The sequence below is a fragment of the Sinohyriopsis cumingii genome, chromosome 1 (assembly GCF_028554795.1).
Source record: "Sinohyriopsis cumingii isolate HCF-2022 chromosome 1, ASM2855479v2, whole genome shotgun sequence".
NCBI classification, from domain to species: domain Eukaryota; kingdom Metazoa; phylum Mollusca; class Bivalvia; order Unionida; family Unionidae; genus Sinohyriopsis; species Sinohyriopsis cumingii.
This window is the reverse complement of record NC_142961.1, coordinates 12057056-12081559: the sequence shown is the minus strand read 5'-3', so window position 1 is coordinate 12081559 and position 24504 is coordinate 12057056. Positions and strand designations below refer to the sequence as shown.

General features: G+C 35.7%; 1 protein-coding gene across 1 annotated transcript; it reads left to right on the top strand.

The window, feature by feature from the left end:
• The first annotated feature begins 16738 nt into the window (after window positions 1-16738).
• LOC149806419 (neuronal acetylcholine receptor subunit alpha-6-like) lies at window positions 16739-20560 on the top strand. The gene has a single exon (XM_089974337.1). It carries the CDS (start codon window positions 16820-16822, stop codon window positions 18128-18130), a length of 1311 nt encoding a protein of 436 aa, XP_089830463.1. The 5' UTR covers window positions 16739-16819; the 3' UTR covers window positions 18131-20560.
• Window positions 20561-24504: the final 3944 nt, after the last annotated feature.

The following is a 24504-nucleotide window of genomic DNA, read 5'->3' as shown; positions in this document are numbered from 1 at the left end:
TGTGCCTACGTTGTGCGATTTAGTCATTAACTCAATGTTTAGACCTCTGATTACTTCATTTGTTTTCATTGGACTATAGGTTACGGTTATTAAGCACCAATTGCAGAGCGTTATAATTCTTATTGCTGCTTTTGTAAGAGTGTACTCTATGTTGTCTTGAACCTATTGAAATATTTAAATCAACCCTTGACATATTATCGGCTTGATTAATTAATTCTGGCTTGTTGCCAGAGAATGAACGCTTTGTTTGCACTTTTTATGCGATTAACCGTAAGACGCACCTGCATAACTTGAACTCTTTTATTATAACCGATAACTTTTCAAATATTCTGCAAGCTGGGCTAATACTTTCTATTTGATTTTTAATTTAATAAGTGGTTCAGTAAAACATTTTATTGCCATAAAAGAAATTTATTTGCAAAAGGATGAGAAGCATGTTGACAAGAACTTATAAGTTCATCTGCATGCAAAATTACATGGTAGATAGAAAATAATGAATACAATTAAGCGGAAGATTAAGTATTGAATAGACAGGAAAGGAAAATAAAAGTTTGGATAGGAAGGAGTTCAAGGCATTGTGGTGCCAAATGAAAGTAGTTGACTATGTTATTACGAATATTTTTAAAAAAATGTCAATCTATATGATTTGTGCTACATCTAATTAGTACAATAAAGTATAAACACAAATATACATCACTACTATCAGTCACAACACTGTACAATTTTGAAAAGTAAATTCAGTGATTATTTGAACAGGGATATAAACATATACAAACATTGAATAATAGATAAACTATTATCTCTACGAGATAAACTTACCATGTTTCCCTATTAGTGATCACTATCCTACATGTGCAACTCGTAAGCAACAGAGCGCAAAGAAAAACAACTTACACTCCTACATACAATACAGATGTTTCAAAAACTTTTCTGAAAATGAATTTCTCTCCGAACTATCACAAAACATTAACGCAATATACTTCACTAACATAGACCCAGATTATGACTTGTCTAACTGGAATCACTGTTTTCTTACTATCCTAAATAAACACGCCCCCATACGCATCAAGAGAATTAAACTATCAAAACAACCAGAATGGTATACTAATGAAATCGCAGAGGCACAACGCAAACGAAACTACTCCCATAAACATAAAGACTTCACAAACTATCGTTTATGGCGAAACAAAGTCAAATCAATCATTGTAAAACACAAACGCTCCTATTTCAAAGTAGCCATCACATCAAACTCCGATAACAGATCCATCTGGAATCACTTACGAAATCTAACTTCAACAAAACCTGCGCCTCTAGCTCCATGTGAAATTATAGTTGATGGCACTAAATATACTGAAGAGCTCGATATTGCAAACCAGCTGAACTATTTTTTTTACTAATATCTCCCAAACGCTTGACAGGTCAAAGAATACAGAGCCTAATTTAGACAAACTTACTAAATTCGTGAATGAAAGGGTACCCGATCATGTTAGTTTCAACATTCCCTTAATAACAATAAATGACACTTTTGATATTATAAGTAAACTTGACACAAACAAATCAGCTGGTCTAGATGGAATTCACCCCAAAACTCTGAAAATGTCGGCTTTATCAATCTCGGAGTCGTTGAAAGAAATAATTAACTGTATTATCACTTCCAATAAATTCCCGGAGTCATTGAAGTTAGTAAAAGTATTCGTAATTTATAAGGGAAATGAAAAGAATGACCCATCCAACTATCGACCCATATCTGTTCTATCCGTACTTTCAAAAATTATGGAAAAACATGTCAGCGAGCATATTTTCAGATATCTTGACAAGTTCCAACTCCTCCATAGATCACAATCAGGTTTTCAAAAGAATCATTCATGTCAGACTGCAATGACAAAACTTATAGACCAATGGCTATTAGTAGTAGAATCAGGTGAACATACTGGTGCAATCTTCATTGATTTTAAAAAAGCATTCGATTTGGTTGACCATTCGGTGCTCATTAAAAAACTTTCAGCCTACAAGTTTTCTCCAAATTCAGTTGCCTGGTTCACGTCGTATCTCACAGACACCAGGTTGTTTGCACGGATAAACATTTATCCGTCCAAGTCATATCTTAAGTGGTGTTCCTCAAGGATCTATATTAGGGTCTCTTCTTTTTCTACTATTTATCAATGACTTAGCCTTGTATCCAGCGCACGCTAACACAGATCTTTTTGCAGACGGTTCGACATTGCATTTATCTGATAAATCGCTAGACTCCATTAAAAATAAGCTTCAAATCGACCTCAACAATATATCAGTTTGGTGTCATCAAAACAAAATGCATATTAACATCTCTAAAACGAAATGTATGACAATTGGAACAAGGCAGCGTCTATCTACTAACATGGATTTACTTCTAACTCAAAATGGCTTAGACGTATATATTGTCAAAAATCAAAAACTTCTTGGTATCTACATTGATCAACACCTCAGCTGGAATGGGCATATCGATCACTTATGTGCAATGGTAGTCAAAAGAATAACTCTATTAAAATTGCTTTCAAAATTTCTACCTCCACAATCACTTGAAATTTATTTCTCGGGTTATATACTACCACTGATAGATTACGGCTGTACCATATGGGGAAACACATCAAATTATAATCTGTCCAGAATTTATAGACTCCAGAAAAGGGCAGCCTGAATAATACTAAAACTTCCTGTTATGACTCCCTCAAATATTTTGTTTTCACGTCTGAAATGGCTACCTATACAAAACGTATTCTTTATTTTAAAGGAATCATGACATACAAGTCTTTAAACGGTCTTTCTCCAGATTATATCTCTAACATAATTGAACTAAGATCATCGAATACTGAGCGTAATCTCCGATCGACGACTAACAACGATCTCCAGATTCCTTGGTCGAAAACCAACCATTACAAAAGCTCATTTTCTGTATCAGCACCTACTGTATGGAATTCCTTACCAATGAGGATACGTAATTCAACTTCCCTTGCTTCTTTTAAAATATCAATAAAGAAATTCCTTCTAGACCAGCTGGAATGACATATTAAAAGCTCTGAATAGAAAACTTTAAAATCATATCCATAATTGATATATATTTGTATGTTTCCCAGTATAGTCACACATAGTCATTCATGTCAAATATGTACGAATGAGTGTGCGACGATACATGGTTATGTGCATGAACTTCTATTTTTATTTTTTTATTTAAAAAACTGAGGACCACATGGCAGATGGGTCAGCCATGACCAAATGTGTTATCCTCGTTAAAGATAGTTTATTATTATTATTATTTATAAATAAAACAAAAATCATAGTAACAGTCATGTTATGCACACACTTCTTATTTAGAACAATAGTTATATTAATGAAATTGTCCCCTGGATAAGAAATGCAATACATTGATGATACACGTATAATAGTAGCATTATGTGGCGATCTGAGCACAAAAAATAGCACTCTGGGCAAAATGACAATTTATCATTACGTCTACATTTTGAAACATGGTACCTGGACACAAGCGGAAATGTCTGTGTGTGATTTGGATTTTTAACATAGCTTTAACAATTTTTTCAGTCATATCACTACGATGTCTGCAGTGTGACAGTTTATAGTGATGTCTAGCACTGTGGCATCATGCCGCAGATATGTATCATGATGTCCCACCCAGTCACATTATCCTGACACCAGGCTGACCAGTCCTAACACTTAATGCTGAACGCCAAGCGAGGCAGCTGTTAGTACCATTTTTATAAGTCTTTGGTATGACTCGGCCGGGGATCGAACCCACGACTTCCCGCATCCCATGCGGACACTCTAACCACTAGGCCACCAGAGCGGTACTCACAACGGGAAATTAACACCAGTTTGCACTCCGGATACAAGGGGTAAATAACATTAGTATTGCAATACTCCAATGGGCTTGTTTCCTATACATGTCAGTCACATGTAAATAAACATTCGTGGAATCAATAATCGCTTAGAAAGGAACTAAATATCAACAATGAATACAAATTATCTAAGTGGAATCATTCATGATTTTTGCTTTATCACCGCTTCTGTCCGCTAGGACGACGGCGCCCGATTTCAAGTTTCAGGTTTGCTTCTTGAACGCTTCACAATAAATGACGTTTTTCAAGTCAGTCTCAAATATATACCAGCGACACAATTCTTTTGTATGGTTTCTCAAATTGGAGCAGTGTTTCGCCCCTTCCTTAATAGTCACATATCTAAAATATACAAGCAATACACAGAAAACACGTGCTTTATTGTCAAAATGGGCACTCGCCCCGTACCAGTCACAAGGGACTGAACATTGCTGTCCATTTCGGAGAGTTTCCAATGCTTCCAGGCAATACACAGCTAGTGGTACTGATGTACCCATTCCAGAGCTCTCTGCGCAATCACAACCCCAACCGTCAATAGTCTTTATAGCAACCAGGCGATTTATTTACAATAAATCCCTGGAGTACTGTCTGCCTGTCTGTCCCAACATCAGATAATTATTACTGTCTAAAAATTGTTTACAGGTTGTTATTCAATAACAAGCAAACAAAAGTGTCAATTTTTTTTTTATATCTTTCCTTTTTTGCCAAATCTGCTGTTATGGTACTTGAATAATTTCAGCATCAAGAGATCAGTTTAAAAGATATAACGTGGGAGACGTACGTTGTCAAATAAAGTTTACTTGTAAATGATCGCTATTCAAGAATATGTAAGCCCAAGCAGAGATCCGGCTTTTTTTCCGAAACAATAATCATGGATGATTGACAGTCACGGTATCATGATCTTATAGTCAGGGGATGTGTGATTTGTCTATAACGTTTGATTGCTCATGATCGATATTCAGGAATATGTAAACCACTGTATGAAGTTTTCAGCTTGGTGAGAACGAAACAGGTCTGTTACAACAGTAATTATGGAATTTTAATGGAATTACAGCGAGATGAATGCTGATCTTGATCAAATCTGTATATATAGAACAGGGGTAGGCAACCTATTTTACATAGTGTGCCACTTTTATCCGGATTAATTACAAAATGAACGAGCGAGTGCCACCAATAAGAGAGAAATACTGTTAAAATCGAAATTTTTGGCGTGCCACACAAAACTTCTTGACGTGCCATCTTGTGGCATAGGGTTGCCGACCCCTGACATAGAATTTTAACGGAAATAGACTGGGGATGGGTAGATGGCTAGTGCATTTTTTTCCACATGGTTCTAATATGGCAAATTAACGTTTAACGCACAAATTCATTAACCGCACATGCAGATGAGTTCATGGTCTAATTATTTAGATCATTTTAGTTCATCTGAGATTAGTTAGGCATGTAAAAATCGGTCTTTTTACTCTGCTGCGAACTACGAATGGTAAACGATAAACACTCTATTTCACTGACACACTTCCTGACAAATTCAAGTGCCCTCTAAACCACAATTTTCTTAAATACACGCTATATCCTATATATAAGATCCCAGTTGTAATCGGTCATGTCCCACCTATATAAAAGTCGCAAGCAAATGAAACATTTGTTTTAAAAGAAAATAAACATATCTACTGTCGCACAATAAATGTGAGAGAGCAAACTGAAACTTTTAAGGGCACTCTATATTTTTTTTTCGAATGTTATATGACACATTTTTTTATTTCCGTTGCGATAGAAAAACATAATCAAACCAAATAAAACATAATTATCAAAGATCTATTCATATATCCCAACGCCGGCACCAGAAATTCAATTTTTCTTGTGAAACTCCAAAATGGTTCTTCTTACCGAGCGAATTCCACCCTAGCGTGAATCCAGCTAGACGTCACTTGTTCTCCTACGATTTCCAAAGATTTCTTAACAATAATCGTTATCTATTGAAGAGCCAAATGCGTCCAGCACAGTGCGTATTAGCACAGTCGAACTATGGCGTCAGTATTCTCACACCAGGCCTGTAAGAACTATCTAGTCCAGCAGCTAGTTGAAGCAGCCAATTACATTTCTACGCTACATGGCTATCGTTTCCCCGAAATTACCAAAAGGAAAAAAGGGACTGCTGAGAAATGTTTTGCGGCAGAAGAAAAGCGAGGGACTTTTGCAAGAAAGAGCCCTTCTAAGGGCTACCGATATTATCTCTTATTTAAGGGAACCATTTTGGTTTGGTTTCCCAGTTCGATAAAACCACAACACTGACATGATCCTTTCGATCGCCTGCTTCAAAATTAAAGCCTTTTTTACCTAATAGTGTCTCAACTTTTTATATGTCGCTCAGACATTTAGCAAATTGAAATTGTTAGGGCAATTATTATGTACACTATGCACTAGTATTATTGGATTTGTTAGGAGATAGGAAAATTATAAGACTTATTCGGATTCGACTTGATTGAACAGGTGGCTCACACAATATTGGTTTTGTTAGGGTCCATTAATAACTGGACTATAATTTGATTAAATAAGGGCTTGTGTTCGGTGACCCTCATGCGGATAACCTTCTTGCAGGACTGTTTTTCCTCCCTTCCCACATCCGGACATTCATTTTAATGACCGCACCTTCCAGGCTGAATTCCACAGGCACACAATCTGTGGCTTCATCTGCCTCCACCAAATGGATTCATGGACACTGAGAGTTTAAAGTTACGTAAGCTGATTAACTTCACTTTCCCATTATTCGTTACTTTGGATGAGGGTCCCATCCTCCTCTTTACACTGTTGATGTTGTTTGTGTTCTTAATGATCCTTTCACTGCTAGAACACCCACAAACTGTTCTTTTTCGGGCTGTTTCTTGTACTGATCCTGTTTTAGTCTCTATTCTTTGGATACTCTCTTATCTCTTTCCATTTCTAGTTTCCTCCATGCCAAAAAGAGATGTGGCTTCTTTCGGCCAATCTCTTACACGGATTTAAGTTCATCTCCTTTACATGGCCTAGGAAGTACTCCACCCTCTACAAATATAACCATACCTCATTCAGAAAATAAAGAATGGGTATTAAGGTCGTCCTTACACTTCATGTAGAACATTTTAAATTGGCGAACACACCTATGTTAGACAGGAACATATTTACAAGGTTATTAACATTAGGGAGCACGGTTTGACTCCAAATGGTCTAGAGCCATATCGGTTTGCAGTCGATGATACCGCGTATTTGAACTAAAGAACACACATTCCAATGATATTTACTGAACCACGTTTCTGTTATTTGCATCTTTTATGTGGAAATCATGCCCAAATAAAGTCGAGTATTGGTTGAATGAAAATCTGAGATGAAGACTCAACAAACAATATTGACCTCCACCCTACCCCTAGAATTCAATTCTTATATTCTCACAGTTTTTGAATTGAGTCGATACATCATTTCTTCACACTAAGTCTGAAATATCGTCTTCAAGATGGGGAAATATATATGAATTAAAATGTTCTGCCATATAGCCATTAAGAAAGTAGACTGTCGCCCAGTGGGATCCTGGGTGATAATCTCCGTGTTGATGACAAAAGCTCGAACATCTTTAGGTTTTCGAAGAGGAAGTTCGTCTTTAGCACACACTAAAGGAGTGAAGTTTCCAGGTATTGTTTTTTCTCTCGCACGTAATGATAAGCAATGATTGTACACTTGACTTTTACATTAACGAGTTATATCAATTATGTCGATAAACGGGAAGTCTCCTAATTTTTTGCTAGAGAGCTACCATGTACGTGGACTCCAGGGGAGTCATTTGAAACATCAAATGATATCATTTCATTATATCACTCTTTCAATGGCGTTTCTTCCTGGGATTAAATCTGATGCTCTTTCCAGGTGATTCTCCAGCTTTTCTCCTTGACTCATCAATAAACATTGGTCGTCGTATTTTCATTAGGATGATCGATTTTACAAACATAACAGTGCTCTTTAGTGAAGGGTGTAATGTTTTAGCTGAGTGTAGAGCAAAACGTATAAAATATGAGACTAAGAGCTGTGCTTGTTCTGGCTATCGTGATATCACTACTATTTCTTCTGTATATTACAATGTGGTTTCAAATAGAATATGATAGGATCTCAAGTAATGTTTTCTAGGCAACGTTTAGTTCAAAAGATCTGGTACACAACTTCTACCGTCTCGGGTCCCTTGTACCTTGAACACGGTGAAAAGTTTGGACTGGAAAGCGGTTTTATTAATAGCTTCGTTGAGGGCATAACTGTTAACGATATCAGTGAACAAACGTTCAGTGAGCGGAACTTGGAAGACACGATCTTTAATTTTAAATTGTCATAAGGAATGCTTGGCTGTGTTTCTGGTCAGAGCTTGCCTGATGCTTCTAAATGATCTGGTTAATCTATGTTAGTTATTTACTCGTCAGCATATGCCATCAAATGAACCATAATAATACTTTGATTCAGTCTGAGACGTACATCTGCACCATTGAACAAATTCTTTTCGTGCAGTCACATTTCCTATTGCGACTGATCCATCATTTGTCAACAATCTCCTTGCTGGTTATTTATTGTGTCCGTCGTTAAATCCATCAGTATCGATATCCACTGTTACTTTTCTCCTCGAAAATATATTTTGTACATGAATTCCTCTTAGACCAATACTGACACTGTCAAATTACAATTTACTATATAAAAAATCTGGATGCACAAATTCAAATTCTCAATGAATAATACGTGTTTCCTCCTTTATGGTAAGACGCTGTTTCAGAATCAACTTTGAAAGGATCAATTCGCAGCAACTAGACGGCTGTCTTTTTCACCATCTTGCACTCACCGATATTGGATATTGCAAGCATCAGAATGTGTATTTCGTTTAGTTCAATAGAGTATCGAATAATTGAAGATTTTGTTGCTGTTGATATCTTTCAACTGAGGAAACTTTTTCATTTGGCCCAGGATAGTACCCAACCTGGGTGAAATGTGACGGGTAGAGTTTGCCGTCGAAATAAAATCAGATTTTAGCTACGAGAAGGTGGATAGTGTTCGATCATTAACTATTTAATGATTTTGTGTTTATAAAGACCAAGGTCATTTTTGCCAAGTTGTTCTTGTATTTTTTCATTAAATATATCTATACCAAAGAAGTTTAATCTGCGGCAATATTCAATACTTGTGTTAGATGAATCATTTTGACCAAAGCCAAGTCTCAATGAACTTTGAGGTCCAGGTGTATAATAGATTGAGGTAATTTTGTTGTGAAACATCATAAGCGGTTGTAAAGACACCTATACAATTGTCATTGGGAAATATAAAATAAAACTGATTATTAATTGTTCGATGGCTCCCGTCCCCGATTACTTATTCGATATCAAAAGGAGGGTGATTTTGATACAGGACTATTTTTATTATCTTACACTAACTCTGAATTTGTTTTTTGTATGTTAACGGGACCACCCAAGCCAATTTATAAACACGTCAATAGCACAAACATATTTGCAACCTCTATTATAACAAACAAAAGCGAAGAAGACAGAATCGAATTTGTCCTAATCGCATTTTCTGTGTTTCTATCAAAGGAACCCTTCCTTTAAATGCGTTCAATCATCAATCAAAGAACTTGTCAATGATTTATTTGCGGCGTATTTAATTATGTTTTCTCATCGGGGCTTGGCTTTGGGTTTATATTCAAGACATCCACATATTTGGCTAAATAATCACGGAATCTTTGCCTTGAAGACATCTTTTAAAAGCAACGATGGTGGTATGTCTGAACTCTATTAGGAAGACATGTTGTTCGGAGGAAGTGAAGAGAGTCTTTTCCAATACTTCTTTTTTATAATGGAATTAATCTCATTTACTTGTTAGGACATCGTACCAAGGAGTAACACTGGACGTTGAGGTGATATTAACTGACTAAATAGTGCCAGTTCTTGTTAGATAAATAAGGTAAACTTTGTAACATAGAGGTTCTCTCTTGCACCTTTTTCTCGACCTTTTCTTACACAAAACCCTGTCAGATCAAAAGAAGACGGTACAGATGATTTGTCGTCTTCTTAGAGGTGTGTTTTGATTTCTTCATTACATCAGGTTTAGCAAGCATCATCGCTGAAGCAAGGAGAGTAGAACGGGAAAAGACGATGGCAGCCAGGGTGTTCTTACGTTTTTAGCTTGCCAGTAGCTTCTCGTGAGTCGGTGGTTCTTCCCGGAGTTTTCCCGGGTTCTTCCTCCACCATTATTACTGGTCGCCATGCATAGTCTATCGGGTGCTGAAAAATGGCATTAAACCCCACAACAACATTTTTAGCCAAGCCCAGGATGTGAGATTTGTTACTCGTACTTTAAAGAAAACTACGATATTAGCAATTAAAATCGATGGAAAGATGCACTTAACTTTGGCAAAAATCCTTTTGAGTGCTGGAGATATTACACTTGCGTTAGGGTGATTTCCTTTTCGCGTAAACCAAGGTTTAATTTATTATTTGTCTTCTAATATCTACAAAAATTAAATCGATTATCCTTGACTTTCTTTACCACTCTTTGTAGGAACATTTGATAAGCTATGGAAGACGATTCGAGAAAAGTGATTCGTGTTTGATGAAATGTTTCTTAAAATATGGTTAGCTTGAGCGTTTTGTTTGGTTCTGCAATCAACATGTTAAGGGATGCCGATGATATAGCGCTTCCCAACTTTGACGATCTGACCTATCGTCAATCATTCTTGTGCGAAGAATGCGGCCACATAGGTTTTGAAAAGTATGGGACGATCACCAAAAACACAACACCTTTTATATACAGAAGAAAACCCATATTTATTTTTTCAAATTAAATCCAGAAATAATACAAGAATTACAAACCCAAGTCCAACTAAGTTAAAGTCCAAATTAACTTTGAAGCCTAAAGTGTTGATATGTCTTTTATAGCTCCTAGAGTGTTTATGTGTCAAAAGTCTTTTGTTGAATCACAAAAATATAATTCCAGGTTTGAATTAACTATAAATTTTAGTGAATGTCTCGATCCAAGAATTTTATCAGAGCACTTTTGCATAACCACTTCAATTCATTAATTAGAACAAAATTGGTTCCAGCCCAAAACTACCGGTCACAATATATAATGCAACTTAAAACTTCAAGATCTTAAAGCACGAGTGCAAAATCCTATCAGATGCAAGATCATAAAGTTCTTTACTTGACCTCGGATCACAATTAGCATTTTCTATTAAAAAATTACCTAATGGAAAATAGCCTTATAGAATGATCCTATGTTTATAAAAATAAAAATAATTACCTGGATTAAGAAATATTTACTTAGGAAATTACAAAACCTAGACTGAGACCCAAATAAAAACATATTTACTTCTATTAATAATAATACTGATTTTAAACCCAAACACATAGAGAGAAGAAATTAAAAAATGTAAATTAGGGTCAAGGAGAAATAAACTCAATTTTGAACACGGTCAAGTCAAACATACAGTGTTACATTACAATAGCATGTAATGAAAAAATTAAAAAAATTAAAACTAACTAGCAACAAAAGCGAAATAAATATACATAATATCGCAAAACTATAGGAAACGTTTTTCTTCATTTGTTTGTGATTTTTGATGAGCTTGTTGTGTACGCATTGGTTTGTGAGTACACTGATGATATCCATAGATTGGATAATATAACATGATTGTTCTTCATCAATCCTATCATAATGCTAATCATCATTTTTAGTTGGAAGGTATATAATCAGACTCATCTTCATTCAGCTTTGGGTGGGCATAGGGATAGGATGTGGTCCATTCTATTGTTTATGTGTATTATTCATCTTTCTCCGTGGAATTCCTTACTCAGAATCATCTTAATTGGGACACTCTTCTTTGTTATACGGAATGACCTTACCCATACGGTACTATGTTGTGATCTGAAAAAGTGCTCGTTTATTGGAGACGATCTAATACACTTTTCCAAGGGTTGAATGTCTACTACTGTGACAAACAATTTCAAACAAAGGTCTCAAACGATCCAAATCTTCAGCTTGGCCAGCCGTTTTCAGCTTCTCTAAAATAGACTCCAATAAGTTGGTTATAAATACTGCTGCTTTCTCCGTAGGAACTTGGGACATTAATTCTGCAATAGTGTTTTCGTCCGCGTTAGCATTCGTTCTACGTTTTCTGGAAGTCTTTTGGTGAGTAAATTTAATCTTAAAATAATCTGGGGAGGGGGCTACCAACCAATACTTTTCCCAGACTGAGCCTGACTTTTGGTCTTGGCGAGCTGACAGTGGGGATGGATGTTGTTGGGTATGGATCAACTGTTTCCGTATCAAAACCGAAAGAATAAATTCCTTACAAAATGCCTCTCCAGGTATGTCGAGACACAGACCATAATTGTCGCTTTGTTCCCGGATTTTCCTTGGGATGGTGCTGTATTTTCTTGACAGAAGACAATTAAAATTTGATTGTATTTACTATAATCACTAACTGATGTTATTAACACACCTCTCTTATCCGGTGAATTCTTAACATTATTCAAAACTGACATTGTAAAGCCTCTGCTGAAGAAACCAACACTCGACCATAACGATCTCAAGAACTTTCGCCCACTTTCTAATCTACCATTCATATAAAAAGTTTTAGAAAAAGTTGTTCTATCCCAATTTTTATCTCATCTGAATTAAAACAGTCTTTTTAGCAATTTACAGTCTGCATATTGCCCTTGCGACAGTACTGAAAATGCTCTTCCGAAAGTAGTTAATGACCTTGTCAATGCTACGGATAGCGGAAAGATTACAGTCCTCACCCTCCTTGACTTGTCGGCAGCACTTGACACAATAGACTTTGATATATTACTTCACCGTCTCCAGCGTTTATTTGGTATTCATGATACAGCCTTACTGTGGTTCAAGTCCTACTTGGCCAAGAGGACACAAACTGTGTCCTTAAATGGAACATACTCCAGCCGACTTTGATCTATGTTGTGGTGTTCCACAGGGGTCTGTTCTTTGGCCTGTTATCTTCATTCTAAGCAGTCACTCGCTCTCAAGTGTCATCGATCATCATCCAGTGTCTCACCAGTTGTACTCTGATGACACCCAAATATACAAATCTATCTACCCAACTGAAGTTGATGCTACCATTCAAGGTGTAGAGAGGTGCATTTCCGATGTGAAATCATATATAACATGTAACAAGCTGCAGATGAATGATGATAAAACTGAGGTCATTCTGATCACAACACAAAGACTTTCTCATTCAAACCCTTTACCTCAAACAATAAATATCAGCAGCACCAACATTTAATTCACACAATCAGTACGAAACCTAGGTGTTACTCTCGACAGTACTCTCTCATTGCACCAACATGTCATGAACATTTGCAAGGCTGTATATCTTCAGCTGAGACGCAATAGCTCCATTCGCAATTATCTTTCAGTTGACGCCACTAAAACACTTGTGTGTTCTTTAGCACTTTCAAGACTGGACTAATGTAACAGTACTTTCAAGACTGGAATAATGTAACTCAGTTATCTCTGGTTCTTCTAAACAAATACTCTAGAAACTTGAAAAAGTTCAAAACACGGCTGCTTGGATCATTCTTAGAATACCACGATCAGAGTATACCTTCCCCCTGCTCTATACCCTACACTTGTTATCCATTCAATCCAGAATCAAACACAAAATCTTTTCTCTGTGTTACGTTCCACTGACGGGCTCCAGTCAAACATACCCATCCGACCTCACCCATGTGTACACACCAACAAGGTACTTACGTTCCCCTTCTGACACTCGTATTTTCATTATTCCCATTATGAAAATGAAGTCGTATGGACAACATTCATTTTGCATACCAGGGCCCAACAACGTGGAGCGAATTGCCCACAAAGCGCTTAGAGCTTCTTAAGGGTATTCGCCATACAAAGTCCTCATTATATATATATATATATATATATATATATATATATATATATATATATATATATATATATATATATATATATATATATATATATATAATGTACTCTTACGTAGAGGGCCCGATATATTGGACTACTCTACTTAAGAGTATACGCCTATTCAGCTGTACATTCAAACAGTGGAGATGGAAGAGCCACACTTCTAATCAGCGCGCTTTGAGAAAGACAATTTCTGCAGGGACTCAAGACTATTTTTTAAATAATAGTGAAGGTAAGTGTTAGGTCTATCAATGACATTGGGCTACATAATATTCACAAAGACAAGTAACCTCCCAAACAGGAGAAAACCACATCAGAGGCAGTAATAAATATATTTATTATCATTGTTTGAGGAGAAGGAAGTTAGCTTAAGGTGTGTGCTCAGAAGAAAAAAAAAGAGAAAGAAACAGAAGAATTTATTTCACTGATGAAGCAAAACAAGTAGAAGAAACACCAGGAAAACCCATTCCAGTGAAGATGCTGGTCAGTAGGTATCGGTATTTGTCCTTAGAGGTTGGTGTTGGTCAGTAATCTTAATTTAAACATTGCATTTCCCCTTTTGCCTAGAATTCCTTAATAAAGTTCCATACTAATATTAAATACACCCTTGTGCCCACATCACATTTGTCAAAATGGATGCACAATGCTAAAGTCTGCTTGTGCCAAAGTGCATTTCATGCCCAGATCGCAACACTATGCTATTTATAATACAAATGTCACACTTGCATGCATACACACACACGCACGCACGCACGCACATACATACATACATACATACATACATACATACATACATAAATACATACATACATACATACATACATACATGCATGCATGCATGCATACATACATACATACATACATACATACAAAAAATTATTCATGATAGCGTTTAAGATATCTAATATGGTTTGAACCTGAGAACCGACAAGAACATGTTTTCTGCATGTGAAAGGTATCCCATATTCCTCAATATATGAGTAAACTAAATCAACCTATATCATTTTTTGAAACAGTACCTTGATAAAGTTATAGAATGCATTCAAATATAAAATGAAAGTCATTTTCTACTGGAGAACCACACTGACATAGGTATTATGGATATTATGTACACGATATCAAACGATTGAGTTGTAAATTTTCACAATGATTTCCACATTAAATAAATTAGCGCTTATTTGGCAGAGCGAGCAACTGTTTGTTTCAAAATATTTAGGTATGTTTCATTCCTAGAGGACTGTTTAAGATTGGTCCACACGGTAATGGTCGAGAAGGTAACTGGATTTTGGTAAAACTTTGTTATACACTACTGTATGGTTATAAAGCGATCATCGTGTCTTAAATTATGTCGTTTGTTTTGGCGAAAGCTACATATAAAATGCGTTGCCAAATTATTGGAGATTTATAATATGAAAAATACATAGATTTTTTACTTTCTAACCCTTCTGCTGGCGTGTTTCAACCGGTTTTAAAATAAAGCGAATCTTGGCTGACATATTTAGGTAAGCCAGTTACAATATAAAACATTAAACCGTTTGTTTTGTTTAGACTTGAATAGAAGGATTTAATATAGGAAACAGGTAGCCGTTGCTACTTTTGTTTTGAAATGATTTGGCATTACGAATTTGCTTGATATTCTATTGTTATCTTTGTATGCTTTTGATTGATTCTTGCATTCAGTTATTTTTTCTTTGCTCAGTTCTTGTTGTTGTTGTTATCATCATCATCATCATTATCATCATCATTATTATTATTATTATTATTATTATTATTATTATCATTATTATTATTATTATTATTATTATTATTATTATTATTATTTCTTAAGTGTAGAACATTCAAAACATAATCTAGAATGTATTGCATTTGGGAAGTAATGTTCACAATACCGTTGTCACTTGTCAGTTTTGTGTCAACCTTGTGTCAAGCTTTACAGTTAATTGAAATTGCGCCATCGCATATGTTAACCGGCTTAGTATTAAACTCGTTCAAGATTCTGGAGTGATTTCAAGAGATTTACAGAGCACAAGAATCACATGAAACAGACATCCTTGGTAAATGGTGGATCAAGTGATCAAAGGTCAATGATAAGAAAATTTAAATTATTGCTTACAAACACAAAATAAAGATCACATTTCATCATTGATAATGTAGGATATATACAATGCGTTGTATTGGGAAGTTTTGCACTCTTCAGCTATATGAAGTTTTTTATTCTGACTGTGTGCAGGTTGTATTCTTATCCCTGAGGACAAATTACATGCAGTTCAAAATAATTATAAAATAAAACAGAAGTTTTTCAGAATATGATCACCGAGTAAAGCATTCACTACTTCGAAAGAGAGGTGACTTTTTTCCCAGTCTTAGGAGAAAAAAATAGTGCTTTTATCTATCAGTAAGTTTTACAATTTTGTATTTTAAAATAAAACATTAATTTAATATAAAATTGCATTAGTTCATATCCCACAAAAGTCTCTTATAGACAACATGTGCTATTTAACTGGTGATTATAGATTCGTACGCAGTTTAAAAAACTTAGGCGAAGCATCGTTGACTATTCATAACAATCTGGAAGAAACATATTTTTTATATCAGGAATAGATCCACGACTTTAAAGGCGCAAATCTACTGATCATTTTTTTAAAAGTTCAAATCTATGCTGCTTTGTATATGTATGGCATCGATTTATTGTTAGTGCACTGTATTGGGTGGAAACGAACCCAGTAGAGCAATTACAATTGGACCGCATGGACCTTTTGTGTCAGAAAAGGTAACGCATATCGGTGAGGCTTTGTCTTCGACCTAAAATAATAACATATCAAAATCGATCTTGACTGTATTTAATTGGATGGATCATGGACCAATATATATTCCAAAGGTGTGTGTACTCGGTGGTTTTTAAAGTCTCACTCGATATAGCTAAGATACAATAACAGAAGAACAAGGCTTGAAAACCCGTATTGTAAAACCTACCAACCACTATGTACTTGAAAGTTATATTTGTTGGAATTATTCTATGTCTACCTTTCTCTGATGGCTTTGACTCTTGGAGTGACTTGACGTACTTTTACGCATCATATCAGCATTATACAAGAGGAATTACCGCGATTAGGCCCCTCGTTAATTTAAGCCAAACTATGAATGTTTGGATAGATATGGAACTGTATTCGCTTGGTGACTTTGATTCCGTCAATGGACAAATAGAGATTGCTGGCGCTCTGTCGATGAGTTGGACGGATGAAGTTCCTAATTTGTTTGGGGAAGACCTTTTTGGTGTGGAAACTAGTTACCTTTGGCCATCGGATAAAACCTGGACACCCGATATTGTTCTTCTTAATGCGGTAGACACGACAGAGAGGCTGGGAAGTTCTACTTATATGGTACGCTTTGGCGCAAAGCCCGCAAGTCGATCACTCGCTGTTTTATGGAAGCCAAGGGTCGTTGTCCGTGCATCCTGTTCACCGGATGTGACATATTTTCCATTCGATCGGCAGATATGCAGTTTTACTTACACTCCTTGGAACTACCAAGCGTCCGAAGTGACTTTGGGATTTTCTGTATCACCTTGGGATTTAACAAGCTTTGCCGAAAGTGGGTCTTGGACTTTGATTGAAACAAAGACTGAATCTTATATCAAGAATTCAAACTCATACAACAAATACACGATTACGATTGAACGTCGATATCTGTTCTATGCCTTCAATATTATTCTTCCGACTCTTTTATTATCCGCTGTTACTGGTTTTGTCTTCATTCTGCCAGCGGAATCAGGGGGACGTGTAGGTTTCAGTATAACATGTTTCCTAACATTCGCGGTCCTTCTGCAAACATTCATGGACTTTATTCCTGAATCCTCGTTCCCTCTGTCCTTGATGACTGTGTACCTAGCGCTGATGATTATTTGTGGCGCTGTAATCAACATCCTAGTTATTCTAATCTTACGACTTTATCACAAACCAGAAGGAAGAAAAGTGCCACGCTGGTTGAACTTCATCATCAGGCTCATTAACTGTTCAGTTTGCAAGGCTTGTTGCAAGGCTTGTTGCAAGAGGATGAAGAAACAGCAAAGAAAGAAAATCTCAAATCACGTAGAGCTGACACACGTCGAAGATGACAAGGATGTGGATGACCCAAAAGACGAAGCTGATGTCCATGGAGATGATGACCATGAGATCGATTGGCCTTATGTAGGACGCATAATTGACATGTTCTTTTTCATCGCTTTTCTTGGTGGACAGGCAGCTCTGTCAGTGTTTTTTCTGCTACCACTGGGATTGCATGCAAAAACTTGAACAAAGCAAAATAGTACCATACAAGATAGAAAACCAATAAAGTACACAACAAAAAACCATACGAAGAATCAAAACAACCCTCAAAAATTAAATTTCTATTTTCATCTGTGATTTGTACCTGAGTGCCAAATACAAACTTGTTTTGGCAACAACAAAAAATTAAAGTAAAATCTAGAATCCATCAAACTGACCAATAATTCACCAGCAGCCTTTAAGCGTTGACTTAATCTAAAGTCGAGGGCCAAACGAGCTGACAGAATGAAATTTAAGTCTTATATAAAGGTAACCTTTAAAACATATAAAGCTTATACATTTAAATTTAAGACTTGTACTGGTGAAATTCAGACATGATTAGACATAAAACCTTATTCGTATGACTTTAGTTTCACCAATTCATTAACGTAACCACTGAGTCGTGCTGATATAACTGAAGGCACGATAGCTGACATCTTCAAACTTTAAGAAATTGGCAATTTGAATTGAGCAGCATATTACGATGGCTGTTATCTCTCGATGTGGTTTACACTTCTTCTGTTGTTGATTAATACAATATCATATATCATATATTAGCTATGTATTATGTTGTTTACAAAATAAATGTATCTGGTCAGGTGCACCATTAACAAGATTTTGGCCAATGGTCAGTTGCAAAATACCGATACACGTAATATATAATCAGTGAGAAAAAACAACAAGCGATGCAAGTTAAATATACATAACAACCTCAAACATTAGCAGTGAATTAAAGTTCTTTAAAACATTTCTGTTGTTAGGAAAGCGGAACAGTGTGTTTGAAACTGTAAAGTAACATTTTTCTTTTTTTACAAAACACAAATGCAAATAGAGTTTCATTACCACCTATCAAATACTGATTGCATTGTTTGAGTTTGTTTCGTTTCTTTTCGGTTGTGTAATTGCATCCTCCTGTAATATTATTTGCATTGTCTTTGATATTATGAACTATATTTGTTCTTTATTTAATCCTTTCTTCCAACTCCGTTTCAGTCACGTTTAGCAGCTACGATGCGCATGAGTATGAAAATAAACGATTGCTCATTTATTTTGTATTTTCGTGTGTCTTTTGAACATTCAAGAGTCAGATCTCATTAGCAGATGTGAAAATAGAAACATCATAAGGATGCAAATTGTCAATCGAGTATTTGATTTTTCTTTTCAAAATTAATTTTGTTTTTACATGATACACTTTTCCATTCCAGTGTTTTTATTATATTTGGCTGTAATGTATCATCATCAGGTAACGGTATTTTGCGTTCAGGTATCAGTTTTTGCATCTGGAGATAAACATAAACTTCTTAAAGTGACTTCACTTACTGAGGTGCATTTGGTCTATCAAATACAATAAAGAAAGCTCACAATAATATGTTGCCATCCACGCTGTATGTATTAGCTGATTCAGCCCAAATTGTATCTCATTCTGTGATATTAGGTTTTAATATCCTTATAGAATCATCACTGTCAAACTTTAAGGTGTTGTTATCAATACTATCTAATGGTTTGTATGCAAAACGTTGAGTTCAAGATAGAAAATTGTTATCTTGTTAAATGCATTTGATATGCCAACTTAGTTAAGGTTTGTCAACCAATTAAACTGAACTGAAAGTGTAGAGTTGTGTTACTATAGTTTTTTTTTTTTGTTTTTTTTTTAATCAAAGAAATTCATTTTTTTTGCGATAAAGCCATCGCTGCTGCTGACCCTTCGTTGAAATTTTTAAAAATAGTTGCCCCTGTATTCAAAATATTTCCACATTCACATACAATTCTTTTTTCTGAGTTCTCTTTAACATATGCATACTGTTTAGTATTTCATTGCCGTCTATCAATTGTTTTTGTTGGATTTGCAACATTTTGCCATTTGTTTTGAACGTTTTGAAAGTGCAACGGGAAATATTGTCTCCCTTGAATAAGATTGTACAGTATATTTTCGTAGCTATCTATGCACGAAAGGCGTACTGGTTCTTATTTCATCCAGATAGCATAACATATTCTTCAAATACAATATGACATTTGTTAATTTGTATATAATTCATTGACAAAGAACGTTTAATGGAGGAGTTAAAAAAAATGTTCATGGTAAAACGTGTGTTTCCTTTTGAAAAGTATATACCTTTCCTACTTCATTGTTACGGACTTCAAAGATTGCTCACCTTTGCATATGTGATGTTTCTTGTCATACAGAGATAACTCTTGTTCGTAAATGTGCTTCAGTATGCTCTCCCTTCTAGTCTTCCAGTTAACTCGAGTCTCTAATATTACTTACCTAATGTTGAATGTTTCTTCGGTGACGTTTTGAAGGTATCCTTTACAAACATTGATATCTATTTTGAAATCCATCTGTTTCACCAATTTTGAATTTAGGAGTTCCAAATACATCACTTGTGAAATAATAGAATAAATATCTTTATTCCTTGATTTCGTTTTGTTATTGCTCTCATCTATAGAAGTCATGCCTAGTGATGTGTGATTGGTGTTGTTGTGTCTGGAATTAACTTTGACAAAATGTCAACACCATTCTGGCTTATTTTTTCCACATTCTAGTCTGTAGGGTTCTGTTAAACCTTTCTACTGCAGACTTCTTTTTTCGAATAAGCTAAAAATTAGTAAATGCTTTCCTGTTTCAACAAGTTCTTAACTTTTAGTCTGTAAAACTCTAATAATTCATTAAACTGTATCTTTAAATGCTTTCTCCCTTTGAAGATTTCTCTAAAAGCATTGTAGATGTCGTCAGTAGTTAAGTGGGATACATTAGCGTCAATGGGAATTAGCATTACAGAGACCCCTGGGACAGATTAGCGTCAAGGGAAATTTAACATGGAGAAAAATCGTGGGTCAGATTAGCGTCAAGGGAAATTAACATGGAGAAAAATCGTGGGACGGTTTAGCGTCAAAGGAATTTAAACAGGGTGGGACTTTATAGCGTCAAGGGAAATTGAACATGGGATTTTTTTTTTTTTTAAATTTTTTTTTTTTAAAAAAGGGGTAGGCAATGGAAAGGCTATCTCTTTTCGAGAAATATGGCTGGCCCTGAAAAGGGCCTTTGGGTTTTCTTCTTCTTCTGCTTCTAATTTCTTCTTTTTCTCCACCAAGTTCTTATTTTATCTCCAACACTCTTTCTCTTCTTCTCTTTCTTTTTCTCCTGCTCTTCTTTCTTCTTCTTCTCTTCCTCTTCTTTTTTCTTCCTCTTCTCATTTTCTTCTTCTTTTTCAATCTTTTCGTTCCATTTGCTTATTCTTATTCTTTCCTCTTCATCCTCCTTCTCCTCCTTTATCTCTTTCATGACACCACTAATCTTGTCCTTTACCTTTTTTAAGTTATTAATTTCCATCTTTACACGATGGGGACTATAGGAATAATGGTCTTCAACCAGTCTTATTAACATCTGCTCCATCATTCCTAAGTTGTCTAAAATGTCTTGTAATGTTTGTATTTTGTCCATTTGGTTAGAAGCCATCTTCTTTTTTTATTCTTTGCAGAATGGTTTGAACGACGAATACTGTGGGTTCTTATACTTAAAGCGCGTACGTGAAGGAAAACATCCCCCTAAAACGTAAAATTGATCTTACCTAGATCATGACCAAACAACGCGCGAACGTGAAGGAAAACATCCCCCTACTTTTTCATTTCATATAATAAAACCCAAACTATACTTTCTCATTTCATATAATAAAAACCCAAACTATACTCTCCACATACGCTAAGAAACAATAAACAAAATCCATAATCTACTATCCACACAATCTTACGTGAGCGCTTACAAAACCCAAACTATACTCTTCACATACGCTAAGAACAATAAACAAATCCATAATCTACTATTCACACAATCGTACGTGAGCGGGTACAAACACAAACACACAAACACAAACACATACGCTAAGAAACAATAAACAAATCCATAATCTACTATCCACACAATCGTACGTGAGCGGGTACAAACACAAACACACAAACACAAACACACAAACACATACCCTCACACTATCTTAAAAAAGAGTTAGTGTTTATATTCACACTACTCTACCTACACATTGGCAAATTGATGGTTATTTCTTTTCTAGAGAGCAGCAGGGAAGTTCTACAGACCCCCTGGCTCAGATAAATTTAACCCTCCCACCAAACATTTATCCGTAGAAGCCTCAGATTTCAAAAATAAAGCCTCCTACGCAAAATAATCCGCAAAATTTCAACCCAAAGTGCATTTTTAGGCATAAAAAAAACAGCATTTTTTTGGGGGGGGTATTGTAAAATTTATTTGCCGTAATTGAATTTGGGTTGCGGATGCTAATTTTATTTCACATTAAAACAATATCATTGAAAATAAGATGAGTCGGAAAACTAGCACAGTTGGAGAACCGCATTCTGCTAGATTAGCGCGAGAGCAATTAGCGGCGGTAAAGAAGCTTATTCCGACAAAACAATTATTTAAGAAAAAAGTTCGTGAGTACGATGATGAACAACATCATATTGGTGAAGTATCGTCAAAGTGGTTGAGTCCAGTTACCGGAGTAATCGAACAAGTAGCATACGGCAAACAAACGAAAGATAAGGAACTTAGAGATCTTGGGCTTATTCCTATGACAAGAGATATTGAGCAGCACGCTAGAATTGTTCCCGGTCAACTTGAACAGATTCATCAAGAACAAACTCAATTACGTCAAGAACAAGCACAAGCACAAGCACAAGCACAAGCACAAATACTAGAGTTACAAAAAAAAACACAAGAACAATTGCAGCAGGAACAAGAGCACCCCGAAGAAGGAAGAATAAAATTCTTGAGTACTGATAAATTTACCGATGAGGTTATCACAAGAATAAGGGAAATGAATCCGGATGAAGTTATAAAATTTGCTGTGGAAAATTATGATAAAAATAGACGGAAAAAATTAATGAAACCTCATCAAGCTGAGAATGTGTCTCGCGTACAGTGGATAAAATGGATATACTATATACACAAAGATGTCAAAAAGGTCAACAAAGATGATCCTGAATATATCAATTTTATTGATTCGATAGTCAATTACAAACCACAAGAATTTTCAGAGTCGCGTTTGTTCCCATCTTCGCTTGAAGAAATCAAACCCGCAGAAAGCAAGGAAGTTCAAGAATTAGCTGAAGAAATCGTATTTCCTTCAAAAATACCATCTGATTTTGTAGATGTACCTGCGGATTTGTTTTTGAGATCCCGAACTATCAACAGACTCGATGATAGAGAGACAAGATTGCACGTTGCTGCAAATTATAACTTACGAAATAAACTTTTATACCTGCGAGAAAGCGCGCATAAAATTGTTGATGCTAATCCAGAAATCTGGCCTGCTGTAATTTATTTTGGTAGTTTAGGGGAGGAAATATATTTAAAAGATGACGGATTTAAAAATTTTATGGAGAAAGTTGAAGAATATAAAAAAGAACAGAAATTAAGAAAAGAAAAACTAATATCAGGAAAAGGATATGGAAGTGGATATACTGTTTGCCCCGACAGTGTTGTTAACGACGTGTCTCGCCTCGAAGTATTAATCGGAGGAAAACGAGCCGGAAATAATTCTCCTGAAATAATCAACGAGGCATCAAATATTTGTCAGCGGTTATTTCGCGGTGGTGTAATTGATTCTCACATTTATAAGAAACTCATAGATGAACTTATTGATTAAAACAACACAATTGAAATAATATGATTGTTCACAAATATCAACGCAGACCCAATCAGGTCCGCGTAGTTAATTCTCGATTACCAGTATATAAATACGTTCACGGCAATGGACTCGGTGATATCATTGGAAGTCTTGTCACGCGAGTAGCACCTAAAATTGGTCCAGTGATCAAACAACTAGGATTAAAAGCAATAGGAAAGATTGGCGAGACCGCTGTTTCTGGTATTGGCAATTTAGCTAGTAAAGGATTCAACGCTGTCAAAGATAAAATATTAAATTTAATACGTAAAAAAAGACCAGTCAGATTACCTATCACTAGAGAGATGCCGCCAGAAATTAGCAAAACCATAAATGAAGCAGCAAATAAGAAAATAAACGATCTGGCGCAGGAAGTTGCTAAGACAAATATAGCACATGAAATTGCAAACACAAATCTGGCGCATGAAATTGCAAACACAAATCTAGCTCATGAGATTGCAAATACAAATCTTGGAAATACAAGTTTCATTTCAGGAGATGGTCTTCGTTTTAGACGATATCATTAGTAATAATGTTTTCACAAGTGTCAAATGAAGTGTTTGACATGGACGAGCCTGTGGGTAGAGACACATCCGTGCGAGATTTTCAGTATTTCTCGTACGAGGTAGTTGAACCAAATACACCTAACCGCAAGGAAATTCAAGTTCACGATACAACAAGATATTT

Excerpts from the sequence above, each read along its gene's own strand:
- LOC149806419 (XM_089974337.1), top strand. The coding sequence starts at position 16,820 with ATGTACTTGAAAGTTATATTTGTTGGAATTATTCTATGTCTACCTTTC.